The 12963-nt window shown below is 36.4% G+C and overlaps 1 protein-coding gene and 1 non-coding gene across 2 annotated transcripts in view; both read left to right on the top strand.

Moving 5' to 3' along the window:
• The window catches only part of LARS1 (leucyl-tRNA synthetase 1), a 93093-nt gene that overhangs the window by 54119 nt on the left and 26011 nt on the right, over nt 1–12963 (top strand). Inside the window, exons 13-21 of the mRNA XM_007194172.3 lie at nt 1973–2026; nt 2793–2933; nt 4690–4767; nt 8300–8385; nt 8476–8541; nt 8632–8714; nt 9123–9261; nt 9961–10173; nt 11800–11857. Coding sequence (XP_007194234.2) covers nt 1973–2026; nt 2793–2933; nt 4690–4767; nt 8300–8385; nt 8476–8541; nt 8632–8714; nt 9123–9261; nt 9961–10173; nt 11800–11857 — 918 coding nt within the window. The remainder of the gene's footprint in view (nt 1–1972; nt 2027–2792; nt 2934–4689; nt 4768–8299; nt 8386–8475; nt 8542–8631; nt 8715–9122; nt 9262–9960; nt 10174–11799; nt 11858–12963) is intronic.
• TRNAQ-CUG (transfer RNA glutamine (anticodon CUG)) lies at nt 3957–4029 on the top strand. The gene has a single exon. It is a non-coding gene; the product is annotated as a tRNA-Gln (tRNA).

The following is a 12963-nucleotide window of genomic DNA, read 5'->3' as shown; positions in this document are numbered from 1 at the left end:
AGCTATAAACTTCCCTCTTAGAACCGCTTTTGCTGCATCCCATAGGTTTTGGGTTGTCGTGTTTTCATTGTCATTTGTCTCTAGGTATATTTTTTATTTCCTGTTTGATTCCTTCAGTGATCTCTTGGTTATTTAGTAGCGTATTGTTTAGCCTCCATGTGTTTGTCTTTTTTACGGTTTTTTCCCTGTGATTCATTTCTAATCTCATAGCGTTGTGGTCAGAAAAGATGCTTGATATGATTTCAATTTTCTTAAATTTACTGAGGCTTGATTTGTGACCCAAGATGTGATCTATCCTGGAGAATGTTCCGTGTGCACTTGAGAAGAACGTGTAATCTGCCGTTCTTGGATGGAATGTCCTATATATATCAATTAAATCTATCTGGTCTATTGTGTCATTTAAAGCTTCTGTTTCCTTATTTATTTTCATTTTGGATGATCTGTCCATTGGTGTAAGTGAGGTGTTAAAGTCCCCCACTATTATTGTGTTACTGTCGATTTCCTCTTTTATAGCTGTTAGCAGTTGCCTTATGTATTGAGGTGCTCCTATGTTGGGTGCATATATATTTATAATTGTTATATTTTCTTCTTGGATTGATCCCTGGATCATTATGTAGTGTCCTTCCTTGTCTCTTGTAACATTCTTTATTTTAAAGTCTATTTTATCTGATATGAGTATAGCTACTCCAGCTTTCTTTTGATTTCCATTTGCATGGAATATCTTTTTCCATCCCCTCACTTTCAGTCTGTATGTGTCCCTAGGTCTGAAGTGGGTCTCTTGTAGACAGCATATATATGGGTCTTGTTTTTGTATCCATTCAGCCAGTCTATGTCTTTTGGTTGGGGCATTTAATCCATTCACGTTTAAGGTAATTATCGATATGTATGTTCCTATGACCATTTTCTTAATTGTTTTGGGTTTGTTTTTGTAGGTCCTTTTCTTCTCTTGTGTTTCCCACTTAGAGAAGTTCCTTTAGCATTTGTTGTAGAGCTGGTTTGGTGGTGCTGAATTCTCTTAGCTTTTGCTTGTCTGTAAAGCTTTTGATTTCTCCATCAAATCTAAATGAGATCCTTGCTGGGTAGAGTAATCTTGGTTGTAGGTTCTTCCCTTTCATCACTTTAAGTATTTCATGCCACTCCCTTCTGGCGTGCAGAGTTTCTGCTGAGAAATCAGCTGTTAACCTTATGGGAGTTCCCTTGTATGTTATTTGTCGTTTTTCCCTTGGTGCTTTCAGTAATTTTTCTTTGTCTTTAATTTTTGCCACTTTGATTACTATGTGTCTCGGCGTGTTTCTCCTTGGGTTTATTCTGTATGGGACTCTCTGCGCTTCCTGGACTTGGGTGGCTATTTCCTTTCCCATGTTAGGGAAGTTTTCGACTATAATCTCTTCAAATATTTTCTCTGGTCCTTTCTCTCTCTCTTCTCCTTCTGGGACCCCTATAATGCGTATGTTGTTGCGTTTAATGTTGTTCCAGAGGTCTCTTAGGCTGTCTTCATTTCTTTTTATTCTTTTTTCTTTAGTCTGTTCCGCAGCAGTGAATTCCACCATTCTGTCTTCCAGGTCACTTATCCGTTCTTCTGCCTCAGTTATTCTGCTATTGATTCCTTCTAGTGTAGTTTTCATTTCAGTTATTGTATTGGTCATCTCTGTTTGTTTGTTCTTTAATTCTTCTAGGTCTTTGTTAATCATTTCTTGCATCTTCTCAATCTTTGCCTCCATTCTTATTCCGAGGTCCTGGATCATCTTCACTATCATTATTCTGAATTCTTTTTCTGGAAGGTTGCCTATCTCCACTTCCTTTAGTTGTTTTTCTGGGGTTTTTTCTTGTTCCTTCATCTGGTACATAGCCCTCTGCCTTTTCATCTTCTCTGTCTTTCTGTAACTGTGGTTTTTGGTCCACAGGCTGCAGGATTGTAGTTTTTCACCAGTAAAGTATTGATCATTAATATTACCTTCCAATTTTTTTGTAGGCTTTACGAGCAAAATATGGAATTAGAGATGACATGGTCTTGCCATTTGAGCCTGTGAGTACATAGATGATTCAGAATATTAATATCCATTTCTTTATTAGAGAAAAAAAGAGCAGCTAACACTTTACTTGTAACAGAATTAAATAATTGGTAGAGTATGAAATAAGAGGGAGTTTGTTTAAGAGTTTATTTACTTTAACGTGATATCTGCTGTGGTGGATAAGAGCAAAAGAAGAACCAACAATAGGCATTTTCTTAGCACCTGGCACCTGTAATTCTGAAACAAACAAGTAGCCTTTTAACATTACTAATTTTATAGTAGCTTATTTTCTAGTGTGGCCAATTTCCAGGCTTCTAAAGACAAAATTTTGCCATATTACTCATGAATGTTTATGTTTTCATATTAGTATCTGCAGAAGAAAAAAAATTTAAATTACTAGTGAATAGTTTTCATGAAGAATCCAGAAGACTTAATATAAACCAGAAATAAGACCATCCATAAATTTAGTTGTTTACAGCGTTTTGCTAGTTTCAACATTAGTTAATTATGTGCCAGTGGGGGGTTGAGAGTTGGGGAAGGTGTGTGTGTAGTGAGGGAGGGACGGTGCGGGGGTTGGTGCAGAGAATTCGCGGGGTTCCTATGGAGAGTAGGAAGACAAACTCACATCTGGATGTTAGTCCCTAATGTGTGACACTGCCCTAAAGATATATAAAATCTGAAGTGACTTCATTGGACAGTAGAGGCAAAAGGACCATGCCTTTAGGGCTGTTTTTGTGTTTATTCAGTGTGAATAAGTTCTGACATTGCTCTTTTTTGCAGGTGCCAGTCATTGAAATTCCAGGCTTTGGACAGCTTTCTGCTGTAACCGTGTGTGATGAGTTGAAAGTTCAGAGCCAGAATGACCGAGAAAAACTTGCAGAAGCAAAGGAGAAATTATACCTAAGAGGCTTTTATGATGGTGTAAGTAATAATTTTGTTATCATTTTTATTTGATTTACTTACTCCATGCTCTATGATTTTCTTCTTAGTGATTTAGAAGAACACTATAGAAAAATTCAATATTGTTTCAGCTATATCCTGTTTTGAGAGGGATTACTATAAGATTGTGTTCTTATGTTTCCAAATTTATTTTTTTAATCTATTTTGGTCTAGTAGTATTTACGGAAATTCCATTTTTGTGCCCTCTAATCTCTGAGTGAATTTCTTGAGAAGATATTTAAAGTTAGTTCATATTATTATACAATAAATTCCAAAGGCTTATTGCATGGACCATACCTGGTCCCTTCTTTTGCTCTCTTAATTGTGGAGTTCATATTTTAAATAAGCAGTTTCATTCAGTTCATTAATTTACTTGTTAATGCCTATTCCATGCCATGTTGGCACAACAGGTAAGTTGTGAACCTCTCTTTTCTCCTCAATTGTGCATATGTTAACGTGGCTTACATTTCCATGGAAAGAAGATGAGGCTAGAGAAAGTAAAAACCCAATCAAGTTGCTAGTGACTTGAGGTTGAAATGAAGATTTTTAAGGCTGTAAGTGAGAATGTTCTTTATTTTTACCTTTACTTTCATTTCTCTGGATAACCAAGAATTGGTTATATGTCCTTTTTAAAAGTAACTTACACGTTTTGGATGACAGTAAAAGCCAACACTTACAGAGCATTTACATATTAACTTACTTATATCTGAAAATAACCTTGTGAAGTAGGCACTTATTCCCAATTTATAGATGAGGAAATTGAGGCACTAAGAGATTAAGAAATTTACCTAAGATCAGCCAGATAGCCAGGCAGAGGCAGAACTGGGACTCACACTAGGCAACTTGGCTCTAAGATTTGTGCTTTTAACCCCTGTGCCATAATGATCAGTAACTATAATTTCATAATGATGAATTAAGTAGATATGAAGCATTTTGGTACGTTACAGAATTGGGGCAGAAAAAGAACACGTGTCTTTTCCACTTAAGATAGAAACTATTAAGAATTCCCTGGTGGTCCAGTGGTTAGGACTCTGCACTCTGATTGCTGACGGCCCAGTTTCAATCCCTGGTCAGGGAACTAAAATCCCAATCCCACATGCTGCACAGTGTGGCAAAAAAAAAAAAAAAAAAGAAACTATTTGAGAGAGTCAACAGGAGTCAGATAGATGGAGGTCAGAGTATCAGCTGGAAGGAGATTGTGGCTTTGCTCTGTGACAGCAATGGGAAAGTCATTACTTTGCCCTAGAATTAAATCTCCCCAATACGTAAAAGGCAGAGTTGAAAAACAGTAGGCCTTCCTCTAAGAGCCAAGTTTACCACACAGCCAAGCAAAGGAGAATGCTTGCTGACAACAGGCAGAGTTGAAAAGAGAAGCCTAAGTGGGGCCGAGCTGCATTTGCTCAGTTCCTTCTCCTAAAGCCTTCAGGAATGATGTGAGTTAGGGTAGAGGAATCCTCTTCACATGGAAACCTGAGAAGTGGGAAGGAAGTGAGCATTTCTTTCTAATCGTGTTCATAATACTTATCCTAGTTATACTGAAAGAAAAACAAGTGTGTTGTAAATACTAGTTGTCCAAGCTGTGCCAAAATAAAAATTTATGGTTATAAATGTGATAAATTTCACACTAAAAATATTTTGATTGTGCGTGGAAGTAAATTTAGTTAGGGAAAGTTCTAGGAGGGACACCCAAAGCAAATTTTAATTGTATGTACTTTTTCCCTACTTCTCATCCTTTTAGGTAATGTTGGTGGATGGATTTAAGGGACAGAAGGTCCAAGACGTAAAGAAGATGATTAAAAACAAGATGATTGACACTGTATGTAATAGGCTATCCTCTGAAGGCTGTTTTAGGAGAAGAGCTTTCAGTTAATAGACTTTACAGTGTTACTTAGCAGTGAGTTCTGTAGTAGAACCTGTAGCTATATTAAAGATATAATTTTGTTTATATATAAAATTGGAGACCTATTTAGCAATTCATTTAACTTGAACATCCCACCTGTAATGTTGATGAAGATAGTGTTCTAAAGTTGGCATGTACAAATCATATACAGAGAATTTTAGTGATGCTTCCTGGCAGGAACCATTCGAGGTACTGGTAGTTGACAATTCTTACTTTATGTAGTGCTTTACTTTTTACTTTCATCCTTTTTCCCCTCTTCATTTCTGTTGTAACTTTTTTCTGTTGAGTTACTTAAGTACTTAACTTTTGAAATTGAATTTTTATTTTTGACAGTTGTGTATACCCATAATACAGAGAGACAATGATCCGTAAGTCTTATTAAAATAAAAAAAGCAGCAATTTCCTCTCCATCCTTCCACATTCTCTTAAATTTCTCTTCCTTGGACAGACTTACTTTCCTCTCTTTTAGTTATTTCTTTTAGTATTGACCTCTACCTCTCTTATAGATCTCTAATCTAAATACTTGTAGAGTAATTTTTAAATTTTTCAGTTTTAGCCATCAGCCATAGACTTCCTACTGTGGAAGATCAAGATTTAACTCTTCTCCAACCTGTGTCTTCCTCTCTAACCTCGCATTTGTGTACACTTCTCCACCCCCTATCTTCCTAGTATAGGTATATTATAACTTATGTTAGAGCAGTAGTCAGTGTGTACGTTTTTGAGACATGGCTGATCCATAATGTAGTAAACAATGAGAACTTCTCTTCCCTAGCTTTTGGTTTTCCCTGGAGTTAATAACTGTCTTTTTCTTTTTTTTCCCCCCACTTTTCTTACTTTTAAATACAGTTACCAATACTTCATCCCCAAACTCTGTCCCAACCGTTTATTTCTCCTCTCAGTACCTTCAAACACATGAGTATGCTATTGTTTACATCTTAGAGAAAGTTCTCCCAGAGCCTTCTGGCCTGTTGTAATTATCCACACCGTTTGCTTACTGTAGGTGTGCACAGATGTCATCTGGGATGCTCCTCCACCATTACTTAGGATTTCCTTTGCTTCTCATGAGTTGGATCTCCTGTTTCCTTGCCCCCATGGCTTCTTCTTTCTTATTTACTTTATTGTTTTGGTGATGCTCTTCCTCTAGTAGTGTTCCTGAAAAAGGGTGCCTGGAAGGTAAATTTTTGTGACCTTCCGTGTCTGAAATATCTTTATTCTGTCCTCATACTTGAATGCCTGGGTGTAGGATTCTGGGTTAGAAATAATTTTCCCTTAAAAATTTGAAGGCCATTATCCATGGTGTTCTGGTTCAGTGATGCTGTTGAGAAGTCCAAAACCATTCTGGTAATAATGGATCTTTTATAAGTGACCTGTGTCTCCACTGTTCCCTGCACTGCCCCCAACCCTGCCAAAGCTTATAGAATCTTCTCTTTTCTTCCAGTATTTTGAAACTTCATGATGATTTATTTTGGTGTAGGTCAGTTTTCATTCATTCTGGCTGTATGCTGGGCTCCTTCAATCTGGAAACTTATGTTCTCCAATTTGGGGAAAGTTTCTTGACTTTTTTGTTTAATTATTTTATCCCTTCCCATTCTTTATTTTTGCTTTCTGAATTCTTATTATTCAGATATTGGATCTCTTAGACTCTGAAAGTTCTTTTGCTCTTCTATCTGGAGGAGTCCCTCAACTTTTTCTTCCTATGAGTTTTTGTTCGTTTACTGTGTTTTTTATATCTGCTACTTGTGTGCTTGTGCATGTGTGTATAAATAAATGTTTCTAAGAATTCATTAGAATTTTTTTCGTTGAGTGGAAAATTTCAAATTTATAAAAAAGTGGAGTAGTATAATAAATTCTTGTGTACCTCTTACCCAGCTTCAGCATTTACCAACTCAGAGCCAGTTTAAGAGCTTATTCTTGTTATCTTATCCTTCTTTTATAGGATGCTGCTATTCTTGTTTCAGGGATATGAAATTTTAATCTCTTATTAATCTGAGGAAGACTAATGATATTTAAGAGTGGGTACAAAAAGATGATTGGAACCTTTTTGGATATGGGTAGGGCTTGTCTCTGGGCTTCACTGGGAGAGATCTGGCAGGTCCATTTGGACCTTAGGGAAACCCTGATGTTAGCCTTGATGTTAATTAGGGCTTCTTGGTTTGTTAGATTCCCCTCAGAAGATTCTTCAGTTTCTGGTTAAAAGGGTCTAAGCTAACTGAGCATTCTGGGAGCTAAACGGCGGAAGATTACTAGGTTGGGTTCCGACACCCAATGTGCTGACTTTCACTTAATCCCTCTTTTTCACTATGATACCCATACCCTCAACTTCGTCCTCTGGTTGACTCTCTTTTGTCCTCTCCAGAGAGTAAACCTTCACTGTTCTGCTGGCGTAGGAAGGGGCAGTTGCCTGCCTGCATGGTGTGGGATTAGGGTATCTGGGGTTCTAACTTCTTGAAAAGACTTCAGTTAGTCCCCCTGTTTCCAGTCTTATGTTACCTTCTCTTCCAGAACTATCTTGTGCCACAAATCCTGAGTCTTTTTGGAGGTTCTGTAATGCAAACTGAATTGCTTTTCAGCCTTCTCTTCTGTGGGCTTAGGATTCAGCTAGCTTCCTTTGATCTGCTAATACAATTGTCACTCATTCTGCTTTTTAGTTTCGAAAATTTGGTTGATATTATTTCTTCTCCCATTCTTTTTGTCTTTGTAGCTTCATACCATTAAAACAAAAAAAGCCTCTTTGTTGTTATTTTGTTAGAACTTTGAGAGGGAGCAGAGTTAATTAAATGTCTGTTTTTAATTTACCATCTTTAAACCAAAGTCCTACCTATTTAAGTTCAGTGTGAAGAACTTGCATTAAGAACACAGAGCAATGAATCATTTTTTGAATAATAATGCTGAATTTTATTTTAAAAAATTATCCTCGCCTAATAAGTTTGGGATTATAATACATTAAGAGATATTTGTATTTTTTTCTAAAAATAAAATTTACGGTCAGTTTTCTAGTGGGAATTTTTCATGATGCTATAAATCTTTAGTAAAAGTATTTTCCGTGTTTAATTTTTGTGCATCTCTTTTTTTTTAAAGGCAGTGGTTCCATGCATCTATTTTCTTTATATTTTTATTATAACAAGAATAAAAGGCTGCCATAGGCAGCCTAACCTTCAAACCATAACATTAGAAACTGTTAAACATCTTTCACTCTGAAAAGGAATAAGCTATGCCTAGAGAAGGTGATCCATTTGATGAAGATGCATGCCTTTTCAGAAGCATGTGTTATACAGAAAGAAAAGCAGATAACTTCTACCCTGGGAAGAGGGAAGACATAATGAAAACCTGGGGTTTTGGTTATTGGTGGTAGAGCATTTTTTTTTCTAAAAAGTTCCTTTTCTTTTCCTTGAGGAATAGAGATTGCCTTGACATAATATCTGATATATTTTTATTTACTTTCGTTTAGGGAGATGCATATATTTACATGGAACCAGAGAAACAAGTTATGTCCAGGTCTTCAGATGAATGCGTCGTGGCCCTGTGTGACCAGTGGTTAGTTTTTCTTATAGCAAGAAGAAATTTCTTCCTGTCACTTTGCTTATCCTTGACTTTTTTTTTGTTAATCAATTTGTCCACTCCTAGGTACTTGGATTATGGAGAAGAGAACTGGAAAAAAAAGACATCCCAGTGCTTGAAGAACCTGGAAACGTAAGATGGGAGAAAGTGATAGGGAAGGAGATGAGAAACAGGGAAGACAATGAAGCTGAAGAGAGACACTTTATCTTCTGTTCTCTCTAGGTTCTGTGAGGAGACCAGGAGGAATTTTGAAGCTACCTTAGATTGGCTGCAAGAGCATGCTTGCTCAAGAACTTACGGCTTAGGTAAGGAAACTTCAAATTTTTGTTTGAATGACTTTGCCAGTTACACAGCAAATTAACACTTCACCTTTTTTTCTTCTCTTCCAGTGTGTTTCTGAATTGGAAGTGAGAGGTTTTGGTTAGAGGGTGAAGGAAGCTAGGATGTGGTCCCCTACCCTGTACCTGGTGGTAGAAGTATCTAATGCCCACGTAGCTTTTATGATGCAGTTTTTTTTAATACAAAGTTTCTAGTGCTTCAACCATTTTGTTTTTTTATTTACTTGTTTATTTATATTAATTATTCAAGTGAATTTAAGAACCTAAATAAGTAGCTTTGTCAGTGCTATAGACCTGATCTTAAAAATGTGAATTTTGTAGATGAAGTGTCTCTTAGGTTCCTCATGCATTAATTATCTTCTTTTTATCTTGCAGGTACTCGTCTGCCGTGGGATGAGCAGTGGCTGATTGAATCACTCTCTGACTCCACTATTTACATGGCATTTTACACAGTTGTACATCTGTTGCAGGGAGGTAACTTGCGTGGACAGGCAGAGTCTCCACTGGGCATCAGGTTGGTAAATGGATAAGGGGAAGGAATGTAATTTGTTAGCATGAGGTGATCTTTTGATTTATGTATTGAAAATTCTTTCTTTTTTTTTTTTTTTTTAACTTATTTTATTTTTATTTATTTTTGGCCGTGTTGGGTCTTTGTTGCTGCACACGGGCTTTCTCTAGTTGCAGCGAGTGGGGGCTACTCTTGGTTGCGGTGTGCAGGCTTCTCATTGCGGTGGCTTCTCTTGTTGCGGAGCACGGGCTCTAGGCACGCGGGCTCAGTAGTTGTGGCTCGCAGGCTCTAGAGCACAGGCTCAGTAGTTGTGGCTCACGGGCTTAGTTGTTCCGCGGCACGTGGGATCTTCCCGGACCAGGGCTCAAACCTGTGTCCCCTGCTTTGGCAGGCAGACTCTTAACCACTGCACCACCAGGGAAGCCAGAAAATTCTTTCTAATAATTAGTTTTTATAAGAATTCATTTAGTGGAATTTTGTCATGATATTTTTGCTTTTTTTGCATTGAACTGAGAAAGTAATAAATAGCCCCTTCTCTGTTATCCCTTCTTCATTCTTATGGGAGTCTGTTGTCCTCATTTGTTACTGTAAAACATTAAGAAAGTGATTTCTACTTCACGGTTGGATTAGAACGCTGATTCTTTCAAAGAAATTATATATATATTTTGTTGTTGATGTTTGTTCGTTTCTTTTATTTTAATACAGACCACAGCAGATGACCAAGGAAGTTTGGGATTATGTTTTCTTCAAGGAGGCTCCATTTCCTAAGACTCAGATCCCAAAGGAAAAATTAGATCAGTTAAAGCAGGAATTTGAGTTCTGGTATCCTGTGGATCTTCGAGCGTCTGGCAAGGATCTTATTCCAAATCATCTTTCATATTTCCTTTATAATCATGTGGCTATGTGGCCAGAAGAAAGGTGAGTGCTAAAAAAGATGTGGACTAAATTTATTGATTATTGACAAGGGTGCCTTGTGGTTTCAAATATATAGATGTTATTGTCGGGGGTATAGTTAGATTTAACAGTTACATTCTTTTTCTTACATTAAATGTACTGAAGGAGAAAGCACACCTTCTCCTATCTGTTATATCCAGAAATCTTCGTACCTACCTTGGGCCACCAGAGCATGTCACATGTCAGGTACTCTGTCAGTAATTCCCTTGACCTGTTACATGACTCATTTGACCTGTTAGATGCTGGAATAAAGGCGATTTCAGACAGAGCCTAGGACATTAGAAAGGGAAGGAAACATCTCTTTAGAGCTGAGAGCCCCAAGGTTCCAGCATTAAGTAGTGATGTTCTGACTAGAATCTAGGTCAAAGATGCATTTTTTAATACCATGTGCTCAAGAGCAATCCTTCTATCATCTTCCCTCTTGATCCAGACATGTCTCTTTGCCTTTCCCTCCTGTCCTCAAGTAGCTGAAGAAACAAACCCCTTCCACTGTTCAAATTTTATTTTGTAAAAGCAATCTCATGGGACTTTTTGTATTTAGGATGAGATTGCATTTACAATGAGATTACATTTTCTTTCTCAAGAATAAAAGGGAGATTTTGAAGAAGAGGAATAAAATAAATATGATGTGGTTCTTGTCATCCAATTATTTTTCTCTATTGGCTAAAATGTGTTTTTGGAGATATCAGGTGTCTCCGAAGTACTTGTTAGTAACATAGTTGAATATTTATCCCCTTGCATCAAGTTTTGGACATGTATTAGGGTTTTAAAAATTACAGATAAGTGGTAGCTTCAGGTGCTTTTGTCAGACACTCTTCTAATCACTTTTAGTAACTTGTGTAATTTTCACTACAACTTTTCGAGGAAGGTCTGTAATATCCTTGTTTTTATGGACAAGGAACCTTCGTGAGGCATAGAGAGCTCAAAATAACTCACCCAGAGTTACCCAGCAATGGCAGAACCAAGATGCAGAACCCAGCAGTCTGGCTCCAGAACTCTTGCTCTTAACATTACCCCCTACATGATCTCATTGTTAGAATGAATGAATGATATGTACATAGTTTGAAAATTCAGACAGCTCATAAAGGTACAAAGTTAAAAGTGAACTTTCACCCTTTTCCCTATATTAGTCTATTTCCCAAAGCTCATCACTGCTACTGCTTTCTTGTGATTTCTTCTGGAAAATGTATGTATGCATATACCAGCAGCAGATATCTGTACTTGTTTATTTTTTAATTTATACAAAGATGCCACATTATAGACACTATTCTGTCTCTTATTTTTTCCTTGTAATAGTATATTTCTAAGATCTTTTTATTTTTATATATATAGCCCTGCCTGTATTTTAAAAATAGTTATAGTATTTCATTGTATTCCTGTACCGTAGTTTATATCAATATAACCAGTCCTTTACTAATGGATACTTTCCTTGTTTTCACTGGTTTCCTGTTATGAACAGGACTCAATTAATATCCCTGCACATTTGCCTTAGCAATCTTTTATGAATCTTTTAGCATTTACCTCAAATTTTTAAGGCTAAACCATAATCTTTAAGTTTTATTTTCTATCTTTAAACATTTTCCTGTCAAGTGATAAATGGCCTGTAGCTGTGAGAGCAAATGGACATCTCCTCCTCAACTCTGAGAAGGTAAGGCTCATTGCCTCTTGAAAGGTTAAAATGCTACAGAAAAGTTTTTCAGATTTAGGATGTTGTACTTTTTAAAGAAAGAATGTGAAAATCAGAGAGTTAAATATCTTCCATTTAAAATGTTTAGGACTACCAGCGTAAATGAGAAGTTTATCTTTAAAATTGAGTGAGTGGAGTAGATAGTATTAATTGAGAGGTGGGATGGGGAAAACTTCCCTATTATAACATTTGTATTAGAGTGGCAAAGGGTGACACAAATTATTACGGGAGGAGAGAGAGAAAGGGACAGGAAATGTAAAGATCCTAGCATTGTGACCCGACAATATCTTTCTCATTAAGTTGAGAAAATAATTTGGTGGTTTTTGCTTTATAATGTGTCTGGCCACTAAATTAGAATAATAGAATTTTGGAGTTTATAGGATTTTTAAATGTCATTTGATGCTTCTTTCCAGATGGTATCTCTCTCCCCATACTACTTACTGCAACTTCCCCTTTTCGTTACCACTACTAATATATTCAATATATGATTTTTTTATGCTACATAAGACTTCACCTAATTATTCAATATCCTCAACAGGAGTTATGCCAACCTCTTGACAAGCCCTTGTTTGCCCCTATGATGCTTTTGTGTACATTAGAAAGGGGCACCCTTCCTCAACTAAACAAAAAAAAATTAAGTTACAATATTATTTATTTCTCATTAATAACAATTGTAACAAGTTGGACTTTTTCCAACCAGTGAATCTTGCTACATCTGTTGGAATATTAATGGTAAGAGAATATTCATTGCTATAGGTATGTCATAATGAAAATAGTTATAGATTTAAAATAGCAGATGATATGAATTGCAAAATGAGATGTTATTTTTTACCAGTGTCCTAATATTGAAAGGGAATAAAAAAGTTCATGTAAGGTAATCTGTACATTAGGCTGAAAAATAGCTATTTTATAGATTTTGTTAAATCAACAAGGACTTTTGATTATCAAACTCATTTGTTCTTTGTAGGTCAAAGTGAACCGTATATATTTATATATATATGTATGTGTATATATGTGTGTATGTATATGTGAGTATATAAATATGAATCCTGTTATAACATGACATT

The sequence above is a fragment of the Balaenoptera acutorostrata genome, chromosome 2, assembly GCF_949987535.1.
Source record: "Balaenoptera acutorostrata chromosome 2, mBalAcu1.1, whole genome shotgun sequence".
Classification (NCBI taxonomy): domain Eukaryota; kingdom Metazoa; phylum Chordata; class Mammalia; order Artiodactyla; family Balaenopteridae; genus Balaenoptera; species Balaenoptera acutorostrata.
Note: the sequence above shows the minus strand (reverse complement) of the source record. Positions and strands in the feature narration are given on the sequence as shown.